The sequence below is a fragment of the Eutrigla gurnardus genome (genome assembly GCF_963514095.1).
Source record: "Eutrigla gurnardus genome assembly, chromosome: 19".
Taxonomy (NCBI): Eukaryota; Metazoa; Chordata; class Actinopteri; order Perciformes; family Triglidae; genus Eutrigla; species Eutrigla gurnardus.
The window spans coordinates 22,511,827-22,526,985 of NC_139930.1; the positions used below are offsets into that span (position 1 = coordinate 22,511,827).

The window sequence follows — 15,159 nt, forward strand, 5'->3', positions numbered from 1 at the left end:
TTCAGTTTGCTGTTGCGTGAATGTGAAAATGATCATCGTGGTTGTAACCTTCAGGTGATCTCTGTCTCTCTGTCTCTCTCCAGGTAAATCCCACCTGGCCATCGTCCAGAAGGTGAACAACGAGGGGGAGGGGGATCCGTTCTACGAGGTGCTGGGATTGGTCACGCTGGAGGACGTCATCGAGGAGATCATCAAGTCCGAGATACTGGACGAGTCCGACCTTTACAGTGAGTCAGCAGATACAAACGTGACGCAACGTGACGTCATACAAGCGCAATGCTGGTCACCTGCCTTGCCATGTGGAGATGTGTGGCTATAGGAGGTTCTTCAGTGTGTTAAATACAGTAGAAACAGACAGGAGGACCAGCAAAGAGATCTACTGCTGACGTTTATTTTATAGATTTGTTTTATTTAGAATTTTTCCACTTCTTTACTGAACTGAAGCTGTTATCTCTGCTCTCTTCACACCACCAGACTCCATTGACAAAATCAGTAATTTTACCTCGGAACAGGAGCTGCTGGTCTACTCTTCATCACTACTTCTTCTTCTTCTTCTAGTGCTCTAGAGTTGCAATAAACGAGGAGCTTGTAATAAAAGCATCAGAAATTCAGCATCGATCTAAGATCATAATGGTCTTATTTCAGTTCAAACAGATGACAAAAAACTATCTTCTGTCTTCCCCTGCAGCCGATAACAGACACAGGAAAAAGGTAGACCCCAATAAAAACAAGCCCGACTTCTCGGCCTTCAAGCAGGACGCCGACAGTCAGGTGAAGATCTCTCCTCAGCTCATGCTGGCGGCTCACCGTTTCCTGGCAACAGGTGAGCTCTGATGTCACAGCGAGTCGGCGGCACCGACTTTCTCGTTGAAAAACTGAAATTTCCCCAGTTGACTACTGACATTAAGACCAAGAGTTTTCTTAACGTTATTTAACCCCGTGTCATCCCTTCCTCCCCCCAGAGGTCAACCTGTTCAGTCCGTTCCAGATCACCGAGAAAGTCCTCCTGAGGGTCCTCAGACACCCGGACGTCATCCAGGAACTCAAGTTCAATGAAAACGACAAACGATCGCTGCAACACTTCCTGTACCAGAGAGGCAAACCTGTCGACTACTTCGTCCTCATACTGCAGGTACACTCATGCAACGTGGAGGTAAAACTAACATTTCATGTCCTAAAGACTGAGGACGAAGCCAGATTAGACGACACGCGGTTTAAACTGGGTCAGTCAGGATCAGGTATTAGCACTCATGCAGGAGTTAAACTCATCAGCCCTTTAAGACTCGCCAGATTTAAGATAATTAACGACATTTTCTCTGAACTAAAAAAACACCTGATTTGATCAGACGCTTGTTCCAATATAATATTTGACGTTGTGTTGTAAATCTGACACCGGCTGAAATTATTAGTTAATTATCAGTTTTTTATTACGTTTCAGGGAAGGGCCAGTTATTAGGATTCGGCACCATCTAGTGGTGATGTTGCAGATTGGAACCAACTGAAACTTCTCCTGCGTGACAAGCATGTCGGCAGCCTCCTAATGATTGTCAGTCCTCTCTTATGGTCAAGTTTATAGCTTCTGAGTCGACTCCTGTCTGTACAACATATTTTATATTTTGGACTTGGACACACACCCACACTCGCTCACTCACACACACACACACACACACACACACACACACACACACACACACACACACACACACACACACACACACACACACACACAAACACTTATCTGGTCCGTCATACACTTTCAGCGGAGTGTGTGTGCGCCGTCCTTCTTTTCAGGTCAGACACCTGAGGTGTGGATAAAGTGACTGTCGACACCCAGCAAGCAACCTGAGCACCGCTGCTCCTGTTTCTGTTTCTCTCTCTCTCTCTCTCTGTGTGTGTGTGTGTGTGTGTGTGTGTGTGTGTGTGTGTGTGTGTGTGTGTGTGTGTGTGTGTGTGTGTGTGTGTGTGTGTGTGTGTGTGTGTGTGTGTGTGTGTGTGTGTGTGTGTGTGTGTGTGTGTGTGTGTGTGTGTGTGTGTGTGTGTGTGTGTGTGGTAAAGAGACACCTGTGTCAGGATGTAATATTTATGGGACGTCAACGTGTTCATTTTACCTGCTACAGGAGACGACTCCTGGATTTTGCACAGCGGAGGTTCTTAACTCTCTCACACACACTCACACACACTCACACACACACACACACTCACACACACACACACGATCAAATAATGTGCTTATTTAACAAAATGTTGTGCGTGTCTGTGTGTTTTTTCAGGGCCGAGTGGAGGTGGAAGCCGGAAACGAAAACATGAAGTTTGAAACCGGCCCGTTCTCCTACTACGGAGTCATGGCTCTGAGTTCACCGTCCCTGGGTGAGACCACACACACACACACACACACACACACACACACACACACACTCGGTGGCGTCTCTCTCTGAAGCTACGATGTAAGATTACGGTACATTAGTGATGATGATGACGTACGTTGTGTGAGACCGGAGATGTAGTTCACTGAGCGGTTTCACACTGAACTAAATGTGGAGTTTTGTCATGTTTAAATTTAGAGGCAATGAAACAAATAATGTCCCCATGGGGACTACAGGAAGGGGCGGGACTTAGCCCGTCTATAGAGCTGCTGACGAACAATATTAGTGACGAGACGTTTTGTGTTTTTTCTGTTATTTTGACACACCAACTGAGGATCTGAATACCAGGAATTATTCAGATCCCCAGTTAAAGTACTTCTACCACACTTAAACTACTCTGTTACAAGTAAAAGTAAAGAATTTAATAGAAATAACTGGAGCCTTCCAGTCCTCCACTGAGTGCCGTGTCAGCGAGTCGCTACTGAAGCTTTGTGTTTGAAGAGATCAATGGAAAAGTCAATTGGCTTAAACCAAATAGGGAGACGGTCAGAGTTCAAATAGGCAGACAGGTCAAAGTTCACTCTCTGTCGTCTGAGCGGACAAACGCAGAGATTAAAGAGACAGAAATCCAGTTGCAGGAATATTTCTATTTATTTCAGCAGCAACATGTGAACGGAAGTTTCATCAGACGGCTGCAGTTCATCTGCAGCAGTTCAGAAATGTGTGTTTGAAGGTCATCTTCAGTCCGGGTCCACGTCCTCCTATTTGAAACTGCTTTTTATCAGCTTAGTGTGAAGTTTTATTCTTGAATGGAAACGGAGGAAACCACAAATGCAAACATGTGTCTAAAAGATGTAGGTTGTTTTGAAGTTGTTACTTTGAAGGTGGAGGATGTTTTAAAGGTGGAGGTTGTTACCTTTTATAAGGTGGAGGTTGTTACCTTTAAAGGTGGAGGTTGTTACCTTTAAAGGTGGAGGTTGTTACCTTTTATAAGGTGGAGGTTGTTACCTTTTATAAGGTGGAGGTTGTTACCTTTAAAGGTGGAGGTTGTTACCTTTTGTAAGGTGAAGGTTGTTACCTTTTAAAGGTGGAGGTTGTTACCTTTTAAAGGTGGAGGTTGTTACCTTTAAAGGTGGAGGTTGTTACCTTTTAAAGGTGGAGGTTGTTACCTTTTAAAGGTGGAGGTTGTTACCTTTAAAGGTGGAGGTTGTTACCTTTTATAAGGTGGAGGTTGTTACCTTTAAAGGTGGAGGTTGTTACCTTTTATAAGGTGGAGGTTGTTACCTTTAAAGGTGGAGGTTGTTACCTTTTATAAGGTGGAGGTTGTTTTAAAGGCGGAGGTTGTTTTAAAGGTGGAGGTTGTTACCTTTTAAAGGTGGAGGTTGTTACCTTTAAAGGTGGAGGTTGTTACCTTTTATAAGGTGGAGGTTGTTACCTTTTATAAGGTGGAGGTTGTTACCTTTTAAAGGTGGAGGTTGTTACCTTTAAAGGTGGAGGTTGTTACCTTTTATAAGGTGGAGGTTGTTTTAAAGGCGGAGGTTGTTTTAAAGGTGGAGGTTGTTGCCTTTTTAAAGGCGGAGGTTGTTTTAAAGGTGGAGGTTGTTACCTTTTATAAGGTGGAGGTTGTTTTAAAGGCAGAGGTTGTTTTAAAGGTGGAGGTTGTTTTAAAGGTGGAGGTTGTTGCCTTTTTAAAGGCGGAGGTTGTTTTAAAGGTGGAGGTTGTTACCTTTTATAAGGTGGAGGTTATTTTAAAGGTGGAGGTTGTTTTAAAGGTGGAGGTTGTTGCCTTTTTAAAGGCGGAGGTTGTTTTAAAGGTGGAGGTTGTTACCTTTTATAAGGTGGAGGTTGTTTTAAAGGCAGAGGTTGTTTTAAAGGTGGAGGTTGTTGCCTTTTTAAAGGCGGAGGTTGTTTTAAAGGCAGAGGTTGTTTTAAAGGTGGAGGTTGTTTTAAAGGTGGAGGTTGTTGCCTTTTTAAAGGCGGAGGTTGTTTTAAAGGTGGATGTTGTTACCTTTTATAAGGTGGAGGTTGTTTAAAAGGCAGAGGTTGTTTTAAAGGTGGAGGTTGTTGCCTTTTTAAAGGCGGAGGTTGTTTTAAAGGTGGAGGTTGTTACCTTTTATAAGGTGGAGGTTGTTACCTTTAAAGGTGGAGGTTGTTACCTTTTATAAGGTGGAGGTTGTTACCTTTAAAGGTGGAGGTTGTTACCTTTTATAAGGTGGAGGTTGTTACCTTTTAAAGGTGGAGGTTGTTACCTTTAAAGGTGGAGGTTGTTGCCTTTTTAAAAGCGGAGGTTGTTTTAAAGGTGGAGGTTGTTACCTTTTATAAGGTGGAGGTTGTTACCTTTAACGGTGGAGGTTGTTACCTTTTATAAGGTGGAGGTTGTTACCTTTTAAAGGTGGAGGTTGTTACCTTTAAAGGTGGAGGTTGTTACCTTTTATAAGGTGGAGGTTGTTACCTTTAACGGTGGAGGTTGTTACCTTTTATAAGGTGGAGGTTGTTACCTTTTAAAGGTGGAGGTTGTTACCTTTAAAGGTGGAGGTTGTTACCTTTTAAAGGTGGAGGTTGTTACCTTTTATAAGGTGGAGGTTGTTACCTTTTATAAAGTGGAGGTTGTTACCTTTTATAAGGTGGAGGTTGTTACCTTTAAAGGTGGAGGTTGTTTTAAAGATGGAGGTGTCGGATGGTTCTGTATGTTGATTCTGACTCGCTGTTGAAACAAAGGTGACTCCTGGAGGTTCAGAACCAGAACTGCTGCTCAAATAATTCTTCTTCTCCTCCCCGTCCTCCTCCTCCTCCTCTTTCTTCTCCTTCTTCTTCTTCCTCTCCTCCTCCTCCTCCTCTTTCTCCTCCTTCTTCTTCGTCTCCTCCTCATCTTTCTTCTTTTTCTCCTCCTTCTTCTTTCCTATTTTTCATTTTTCTTCTTCTTCTGGTCCCCTTCCTCCTCCTCTTCTTTCTTCTTCTTCTGCTCCCCTTCCTCCTCCTCTTCTTTCTTCTTCTTCTGCTCCTCCTCCTCCTCCTCTTCTTTCTGCTTCTCCTCCTCCTCCTCTTGCTCCTCCACCTCCGTGTCTCCGTCTCCTGTCTAACCTGCTGTCTGTTCTTGTTGTTTACATCCACAGTATCCAAAGTTTACGTCAAACATTCGTCATTTATCCTCATTGTGTTTTAAACTAAATGAGACTTCAGTCATGTGATATAAACAATCAACAGGCCGGCAGCGTTTGTTATATTTATAATTATAGACCCATTATTAAATAACACCAGATGCTGCTTTACTGACTTTGATTTTATCTGAAAACAGATTATTTTTAGGTCATTTTTTAAAACAGTGTCGCAATTACATTTGTTCCCCACCAGAGAGCGCTGCATGTTTAACTTTCTAATTCTAAGGTGGAAATACATGTAAAACCAATTATATTGAAAATACAACAATTAAATATGTTTATCAATGCATTTTAATCCAAGTAAATATTTCTTATTCACTTTTTTTATTGGAAATATTTGTTTGCATGTCGATGATTGACACTTGACTCACAGTTAATTAGTATAAAGTTAATGTGAGAAACCATTTAATCACCTTTAATAATGACCCGCTTTGAGGGTAAAAGATGTTTATTCATGTTTATATGCTCTAATCATATTTGGCAGCGAGAGAAGAATTTAATTATTGTTTCCAAGAGAAGATGCAGGTGGAGCAGTTTCTTTAAACAGTGATAGGTCGTTATTATTCAACCAATCAGGGGAGAGGATGTTTCTTCGGTTGATGGAGATGACAAATCGAGACGACGTCTTCTGAGTGAAACAGAGAAACGTATCCGTATAAACAAAACCGATAAACCAGCTCATCTCTCTCTCTGTCTCCTCCTCCTCCTCTTCCTCTCTCAGCCGTCACCCCTCCTCTCTCCCCATCAGTGGCGTCTCCCCCTCCACGACGCCTCTCTCTTAAGAGGTTTTCTCTGTTCTCTCGTTTCCCAGGTAAACACTCGCATGGGCCAGAGGAGGGGGAGGGGATGGGAGGGGGGGTCCTCTTTAAGCCTTTTCCCCATTTTCTTTTTTTTTCTTTTCTTCATCATCTTCAGAGTCCTGATCCAGCAAGTACAGACCCGTGTTAATATGTGTCGGAATCCTCACTAAATTAATCTTGGAGAAAAGTATCAAAAATAGTGAAAAGTGTCTCAATCAGTTGTTTTGAACCAACGTCTACGGAAGTCCTGAGAGGCAAGTGAGGAGAAAAATCGAATAATGATAATCTATATAGTTTCTATATGTTTTGTCATCTGTGAAACAGTCTATACTCTAAACGCAATGTAAATATATTGTTTTAAAAGTCACATAAACTAATTCTTCGTCCAATGAAGAACACGAGCCAGTGGCCTCTTGTGGCCAAAACTAATATTACAACAACAAACACATTTTTGCACAGATTAAACAAAAAAATTAACCTGTCCTTAAGTTTTAAACACAGGAGAAATAAACAATTTAACTCGGACCTTGAAAATGGATCACCAGGATTTTTTTCCCTTCCTTTACCTCTCAGTTTCCGTCAAAAACAATAGCTTTTTATCTGCGTTAATTTAGCATCTCTTACATTCTTACATTTGAAACCTTGAGAACGAACTAATTTTCTTGCTTAAGTAACTCAAACTTCCTGTTAACTAATTGATTAATTGTCAGATGGTTTCAGCTCTATAATAGATTAATTTATCACAGAAATAATCCATAGTTGCAGATTTCAGATTTAAGTTCCTCGTCATGTGATCGATCGGATCGCGGCGGATCGCTAGCTCTCAGATTATCACAGTGTGGAGAAGAAAGTCGACAAACTTGCTGGATGGGACTCGAGGCACGGCGCTCTCCCCCCCCCCCCCTCCCCTTTACCACTGATCTGTGGTCAGAAATAATTCATAACTCCTACGACATTATGTCGGCTCAACTGACCGTAGACCTCTGGTTAATGGAAAAGTTTGACATTTTGAGAAATATGCTTTCTTTCTTTCTGAGAGTCTGTTAAATATGAAGCTACGTTTAGCTTAGCATGAAGACGGCTAAACAGCTAGCCCGGCTTTGTTGACATAGGTAAGTTGACATACCTTCTGACAGAGCCAGGCTAGCAGTTTGTTCCATTCTTTATGCTAAGCTACGCTAATGAGCTGTAGCTCTAAAGTTTTGTATCGACGTTCTCGTCATATTCTCGGAAATAAACAGAAAGCAAATAAGAGTATTTTTCCCCAAAATGTTGAACTGTTCCTTTACGCACAAATGTTCTCCCACTTGACCTCCCCGACACAACACTGAAGTTCTCTGATCATCTCTCTCTCTTTCTCCTTTTTAACTTTCCAATATCACGAGATTTCCTGCCTTCCATGACATCACTAACACCGGCCAATGAGAGAGCTTCCTCCTCTGAGCTCGGACGGCAATAAAATGCTCAAACGATGCACTTCGCCTCATCGCACGTGGCATGTTTGTCGCATTCTTTGCAAAACGAACACGGTCTCACCTCCTACGATCCATCGTAGCACATGTGTGACATTAACATGTGTGACATTAACATGTGTGACATTAGTGTGTGTGTGTGTGTGGTGTGTTCAGGGTCTCTTTTCACAGTCGGTTTTCATTTCCCCTCCTGTTGTTTCTTGCTGTGTTTTTGTGTTTTTCTTGTGTGTGGGTTTTTTTTTTGCCTACTCCTCCTCTCGCTCACTCTCCTCTCTGTCGTTTCCCAGAGTTTCGCTCTCCGTCACACGGCGGCAACCTCAACCGTTCGGCGTCTCTGAGCTGCACTGAGCGCGCTCCAGAGAGCGGCTCCGTCGGCGGCAGCGTCACTCAGATCCCGGGAACGCCGTTTCAGTACATACCGGACTTCTGCGTACGAGCTCTCACAGACCTGCAGTTCGTCAAGGTAAGAACCGGTCAGACGACAACTTTATTGATTCAGCACGGAATATTGTTTGTAGTTTGTGGTTCCATGCAAAACGTAAGTTACACCATTTTTGCATATTTGCTCTGAATCTTTGAAAATGCTTCTTTGGTACGATATGACATTTTTGATGGGAAGTGAGAGATCAAACACGATTCTACACATTTAAATATTATGCATTAATGTGTCTCGTTAACGTCCTCCTCAGGTCACTCGTGCTCAGTACCAGAACGGTCTCCTGGCGTCCAGGCTGGACAGCTCGCCACAGTCTCCAGAAGGCAGTCACACTCGTCTGGACACGTCTGTCTCCTTGCCCTCCGTGACGCCACCGGGGTCCCGCGTCCCGCTGCCGCTGGCCACGCCTCCTGCAAAGCGCCAGCCATCTAACGCTCAGCCGCCACTGAGCGTCCGCGCCCCTCTGCCCCAAACCGCCTCCTCCACCGGCCGCAGACCGAGCCAGTCTCTGCCCCAAGCCACCCCACCTCCGAGCAACCACACCCCCCTCACCCAACCCCCTCTGTCCTCCATAAGCCCGGCGGCGGGCACCTTCAACCCCCACCTGTCTCTGCCCTCCTCCCACTCCGCCAAGCCCCAGCAGTCGCCGCCCTCTGCCGGCCCGGAGAACGGGCCGGGAGAGACCACCACTCTGCTCAGTGAGCAGCCGAACTGCGTGGGTCCACGCAGGCCCAGCCACACCCAGGCGCACCCCCACCCACAAGTCCACACCATCAGCCACGCACACACTGAAAGCACCATCTAACTACCTGCGCACGACTTCCTGTTTGCTCGTCGTCTCCTGAACTCGTCTGTGGGGTCTGAGCAGCACTTCATGTGTATTTTGTAAAACCCTTTTATCTTCGTCCTGCATGTTTTCCTCCCGACACCCGAAAAGATCCAGAATAGGCTGTAAGGACGGCAGAAAGAGCACGAGTGAGGATGATAGACAGAAAACTCACTTTCCCATCAGCACTGGACTCGGTTTAGTTGTTTTTCCAAAGAGAGAAACCTCAAGTGAAGGTTTTTATTTTCAGTAATTATTTATTTTATTTGTAGCTTGGCGGTTTGGTTTTGTGTCTTTTTGGACATGAGGCGGTTGAACAAATTAATTTATCTGTCCGAAAGTTAAACAACCATACTCGTGATTTTGCATGTTTTTACACATGAATATTTTGGAACCTTTTTGTAGTTTTTTTAAATGTATTCTACGGTATCCATCGGTTTCCATTCATTTCTGTTGGCTTGAAGTTCAATTATGAGACTCTTGAAACTTCCTTTACTTGTGTAATCCATCACAGATGTTAATTGCATTACTACGCCACAATAATGGCACAGTAACATTTAATTTATCTACTGTGTTTGAAGAACACAACTCAAGTAGGTTCCTAGAGAGGCTGGAACACTTATCTCTTCTTAATGTAAATCCTACAACTGGAGCACACTTTTAAATAGTAAATAATTACTTAAATTATGGAATTATTGTTATATAACAAAACCCTTAAACTTCTGAACTAATATTGTTTTTTGTATTCTACAGAAATAAATGGAAACCAGTGGCAGCCTGAGAAATGAATGGAAAATATTCTGCAATAATATAAATTACACATGATTACACTTGTAAAACTTGCAAAAACACCAGTATGGTCCTTTAACTCAATGTAAGTGATGTGAAGGGGGGTGTCTTCCTGGCCTACCTCTTGACTAAGGCAATATATAGTTTTATTTAAAATAGAGTGTTTAAAATATTTATTTTACGCAATATTAATTATATGTCAGAGATTTTATTTATTTTTTTGCGTTTCTTGGAAACGGTTAAAAATTGATGCTGAATATCGGTCACTGTGAACGGAGCTCGGCGCGACGCCGGCTCCCTCTCGAAGCTTCGCCATGTCACGACACGAACAGCTCGATGAGGTGGATCCTTCTTGTTGCAACACTGTGCGTTCACTGACATGGAGGGATGGACTGATGATGTCAAAACTCTGGGCTTTTTATTCATTTCCACTGAGATCTGGGTTCACTTTGATACAAACGTGGCGTGAAGACCAAATAACGCAGAGCGACGCGTTTTCGGTATCGTCATCGGGGAGAGAGTGAGAGAATGAGTCTGATAACAGTGATGGTGTAACAGGTTAAGATAAATACTACAGAGCCAATGGAGGGGTATCATTTTCAGAGAATATTCTGAGATTAAAGTCACTGTAAACGTACACAAAAAAAAAACAACAATTAACGGGAAAAAAACAAGTTTGAAAAGTTGGATCAAAATAATTTTTTCATCTTTTTATTTAAAAGAATTATATATATATGAAAGCTGTTAAATTATATAATTTTATATTTCCAGGAATATTTTGACATTTCAGGAAGCGGTTATCTTGCTATGAGTCAATGAGAAGTTTGCTATGGGGCAGTTAGCTTAGCTTAGCTTAGCATGAAGACTAGAAACAAAGGCAAACAGCTAGCCTTACACTAATTAACATGCTTAATTTAAATGCTAAATTTTTGTTTTGACAAACAAGATGCAACGTATTTAATAGTGAGCTTAAGCGGTGTTTGTATGTGGATTTTCCAGTATTTGTGCTAAGCTAAGCTAAGCAGCAGCTGCCTGTAGCGTAGGTATCCATCCCCTCGCCTAACGCTCAGCAAGGGAACGGGCAGGGAAAAGCGAAAATTAATAAGCCAAAAACGTCTTACTCCCCAAAGATTCAAGCACATGAAAACGACCATAATCCAAACTGAGGGCATCCTGAATGTTAGCCACGCCCTCGATTCTGTCACTAACATTCTCTTCAAAAAAACAAAACTTTTGGAGGTTGATGGTAATGTTTGCTTACGACATGATTGGTTTTGACGTTACAAACAAAAAACACTTCTGCTTCTTTCTAACGTAAACCAGAGGCGGCAGAAAGCCCCGACCCTGCTTCAAAGAACATGTATTGAGGAAATACTCTTATGCTCTTATACACTTTAAAACTGATACCAACGCTTATATCTGTCCATTAAAGATGCAATCTCGAAGATCTCCGTCCCAACTGGGACTGAGCTGAACACACCGTCTCTCATCTGTGGCTTCGGTCTAACGGACGGATTTGAGAGTGGAATTGGAATCTGCTCGTCTTAACTCAGCGAGTGAGCGTATGTTTAACTTGAGTTTCACATATGCATTCGTTAACCTTTGAGCTCGCCGTGAGCCCGGGGTTAAGCATTGACACTTGAATATTGAAAAACACTCACAGCACAATAACATGATGTGATTTTAATGGACAACAAACATTCCGCTGCACGTCTTCACACTGGTGATGTTAACCCTCACGTTGCTTCCTGTGTGTGTGTGTGTGTGGTGTGTGTGTGTGTGTGTGTGTGTGTGTGTGTGTGTGTGTGTGTGTGTGTGTGTGTGTGTGTGTGTGTGTGTGTGTGTGTGTGTGTGTGTGTGTGTGTGTGTGTGTGTGTGTGTGTGTGTGTGTGTGTGTGTGTGTGTGTGTGTGTGTGTGTGTGTGTGTGTGTGTGTGTGTGTGTGTGTGCGTGTGTGTGTGTGTGTGTGTGTGAGAGAGAGTGAGATGAGGATTTGGAAAACGTTTGGTTGTGTTCCAGTGGAGATTTCTGATTCGCTCCTCAGAAGTTGAAGCTGCTAGCATGTAATCTACCTATTTATTTATTTTCGATGTATGCAGTGACACCAAAACGATTTTAAGTGACTGTGAAGATAAATTATTTTGTTGATGATATAGTAATTTATTCAAAAAGTTAAGAAGAATGAACAACTGTTGTATAAGCTAGCACTGATAAGCTAGCACTGACTACAAAGCATTAAGTCTGAGAAAGTGAATATTCCAAAGCATTTCTTCTTTTGTGGGATCATTTCCAAAAACTGGTCGCCGCAGCTTCTCTGTGGTAATGTTATTTATTTGAATAATTGATATTTAAAGGCTAAAATCCGTGTATAAAGGAGGCTTATTTACTTTAAACCCAGTCACCAGAAAACTGTTGCCATTGTACATTTCTTCTACCATGAGATACTTTGAAATATGGTTTTCCGAACCTAAAAACAAAGTTTAATAACATTGAGAAAAACCAAGCTATGACCATTACATCACCGTTTACTATTGGTTTCACAGGGGACATGAACAACGGCCTCCTGGGTGAAAGTCCTGGGTTCGTTTCTTGCTTGTTGTTCTCATTATTATACGACCCTAACTTCATAACTTTGAATAACGGTCACTCGATACACTTTGTCTCTTGCTCTCTGCGTCGCTTGCTGTACTGAAAAAACTTCCACATTCATCTTATTTGCAGAAACATTCAATGGCAACATGTTTTCAACTGGACTGTTTCTTTATTTGAGGTCTTGAAATGTCAAAATATAGTTTCTAGACCTTAATTATTATTATTTTTTTGACATGACCAACATAAAACTGAAATAATTGGGGAGTTAACTTGGCCCCGGGGGTTAACCTGGCCCCCGGGATTTAACCTGGCCCCGGGAGTTAACCTGGCCCCGGGGGTTAACCTGGCCCCGGGGGTCTCCCTCCCGGACATCCGGACTTAGTTCAGCAGGACCTTCCAGCTTACTTGGAGCAGAAACCTGCTTTGTTAAATGCAATTAAATAGCGGACGTAGCCTTACTCTCTATTGGAAGAAAACGTAGACCTGCCTGCTGGTTCACATGGGTCTCATGTAGCAATGGTCTTATACTGGTTTCCAGTGAAGCCACTGGTTGGCTTGTGTGACTGCCAGTTTGTGTACTGGGAAATGTGCAAACAATTGTTCTACTTATTAATGTTGTATTTATTGTAAACATTGTATTTATTGTTGTTGTTGTTGTTATTTTATATATATATATATATATATATATATATATATATATATGCACCAGAAGGTGTGGTTCTGTGAAACGGGCTTCCAGCTGTAAGACGCAGCTCTTATTGGGATGATTTACCCAGAAACACTGTGTTCAGTTCCCTGATTGCTGTTTGTGTGATACTACTGTAAATACTCTAATGTACATGAAGAGACGGGTCGTTGAAAATAGCTGAAAGAGATGTTTAAAAGAATATAGCTCTATTTATTATGAGAGATGTTATTTCAAGTTTCATTTCCATTGTTTTGCTAGGAAGGCATTTAATAGCAATAAACATTGCACAGAGTTGACCTCAAATAATAATTTACTCCTCATATCTCTTTCTTCCATTTATTTTTTTGTACGTGATAAACAAAGTTTTTTTTTTTTTATCCCTTTCCTGTCGTCCTTCAGCATCCCGTTTCTCCCTCTTCTTCATCCTCTCCTCCCACGCTTCCCTTTTCACTTTTCCTCTCTTTTTCACCTCGTCCTTATCTCGACTCCCACCGCTCAGAAGTATTGAAATTCCCGCGGCTCCGACTGCTGAGTCGTTCCTATTGTTCAGACCTTTCTGTTTCTATCGTGAGACTGGAGCGCGGGGGGGAACGGGGCTTATCAGCAACTCCTGCGGTTTTGTGTTGTTTTTAGCTCTGCGGCAGTTCGATGATTAGACCTGCACCAAGGTTAAATATTTTCTCGGGCCGGCAAGTTTTTCCACACTGTGTATCATTCACAAGGAGGATTGTTTGAGATTTGGTGCATGGGGAGCGATGCAGGAACGGGAGGCGAGGAGAGAGCTCGACACACACCATCATTATTATCACCGTTCATTTAGGTCTTTTGCAGAGTTTGAGATAATTCAAGCACCTAAAATACAAATACGTTACATCCATTTTGATCTTGAGTTTATAAACTATGATATCTTATTTTCCCTTTTGCATTTCCCCAGGTTATGTAAGGTAGATGACCTGTTTTGCACGTTTGAATATTCAGACAAGGCTGTAACACGTTTCACCTTTTAATTTTGTGTTATTGCCATGGCTGAACAAAGATGGAGGCCTCCGAACGTGGATTGTGTAAAAGCAATGTGTACATACTGTTTTGTTTTTATAAGTAGCCTGCTGTGAGGCATTTAAAGAAAAATCTAATGAGGTTAATAAACCTGAGATATATTTCTCTACAGAAGGTTGGTTTCTGTTTGATTCCTATGTTGTCTGTTGGTTTGCAGGATTTGTTCACGTCACACTGATGTGGGAGAATATTTACGGGAGGATCCTGAAAGAATTCTGCTATCAAAAGGAAGCTGGTTATTATTTTCCTGTCATTAACAATCCTGCACTTCTTCTCACACACTTGACTGCACTGATGGGAAATTATTATGGTGAACAAATGATAGGGAATATTAATTTACGACATTAAAAATGTGTGTAGTGTTACAGGTGCAGCTCCGTTTAAGTGGATTAGCTCTCTAAGACAGTTAATTCTAATTAAGTATGACTAAAGGAGAATGTCTTGAATAAAATGCACGTGACCTCGTCGTTAGACAACTAGCTAGTTTACAGAATGAACTCACGATCTCAGCTTTTACCTCTTTATTCAATTAAAAAGAATGGAGGCTGTGACACATGGCACAGAAAATAAAAAATAACTAATTCAAACAGTTCAACAACTCATTTACTTTGCAAATTATTCTACAGCCTGTCCACTAAAAATGTATATAAATGCAACATTTTGACTGTTTTCTTGTAATTGTTGTGCATGTGACATTAAATACGTGGACACGTGATGAGAACCGCTTCAAAACAGACCTAAACGTGATGAGATTAGCATAAATTCACTGAATGCGAGTCTAACGGAAGGCCGGAGTGATGATGAATGGCTTCTTTTTAATGGAATCTAACAAAGATGGGCGTTCCCTCTTCTTGTTTTCTCCTCTCTTATTGGCTGTGAAGACACGCCGACTCTGATTGGCTGCCATTGAGAAGAGGCGGTGTGATGGAAAAAACATAAACGTTCAAAAACGAGACCCAAAATGAGCAGGAGTCCCGGCG

General features: G+C 42.1%; 1 protein-coding gene across 2 annotated transcripts in view; it reads left to right on the forward strand.

The window, feature by feature from the left end:
* Positions 1–9,429, forward strand: part of LOC311030372 (metal transporter CNNM4) — a gene marked incomplete at its 5' end in the record, with an annotated part of 14,458 nt that extends 5,029 nt beyond the window's left edge. Inside the window, 7 exons of one of the 2 annotated variants that reach the window (XM_084036081.1) lie at positions 84–227; positions 689–823; positions 963–1,132; positions 2,271–2,367; positions 6,243–6,332; positions 8,081–8,256; positions 8,483–9,429. In XM_084036081.1, coding sequence (XP_083892207.1) covers positions 84–227; positions 689–823; positions 963–1,132; positions 2,271–2,367; positions 6,243–6,332; positions 8,081–8,256; positions 8,483–9,034 — 1,364 coding nt within the window. In that variant the 3' untranslated portion in view covers positions 9,035–9,429. The remainder of the gene's footprint in view (positions 1–83; positions 228–688; positions 824–962; positions 1,133–2,270; positions 2,368–6,242; positions 6,333–8,080; positions 8,257–8,482) is intronic. The other variant, XM_084036082.1, reaches the window with a different exon arrangement.
* Between the last annotated feature and the right edge of the window lie 5,730 nt (positions 9,430–15,159).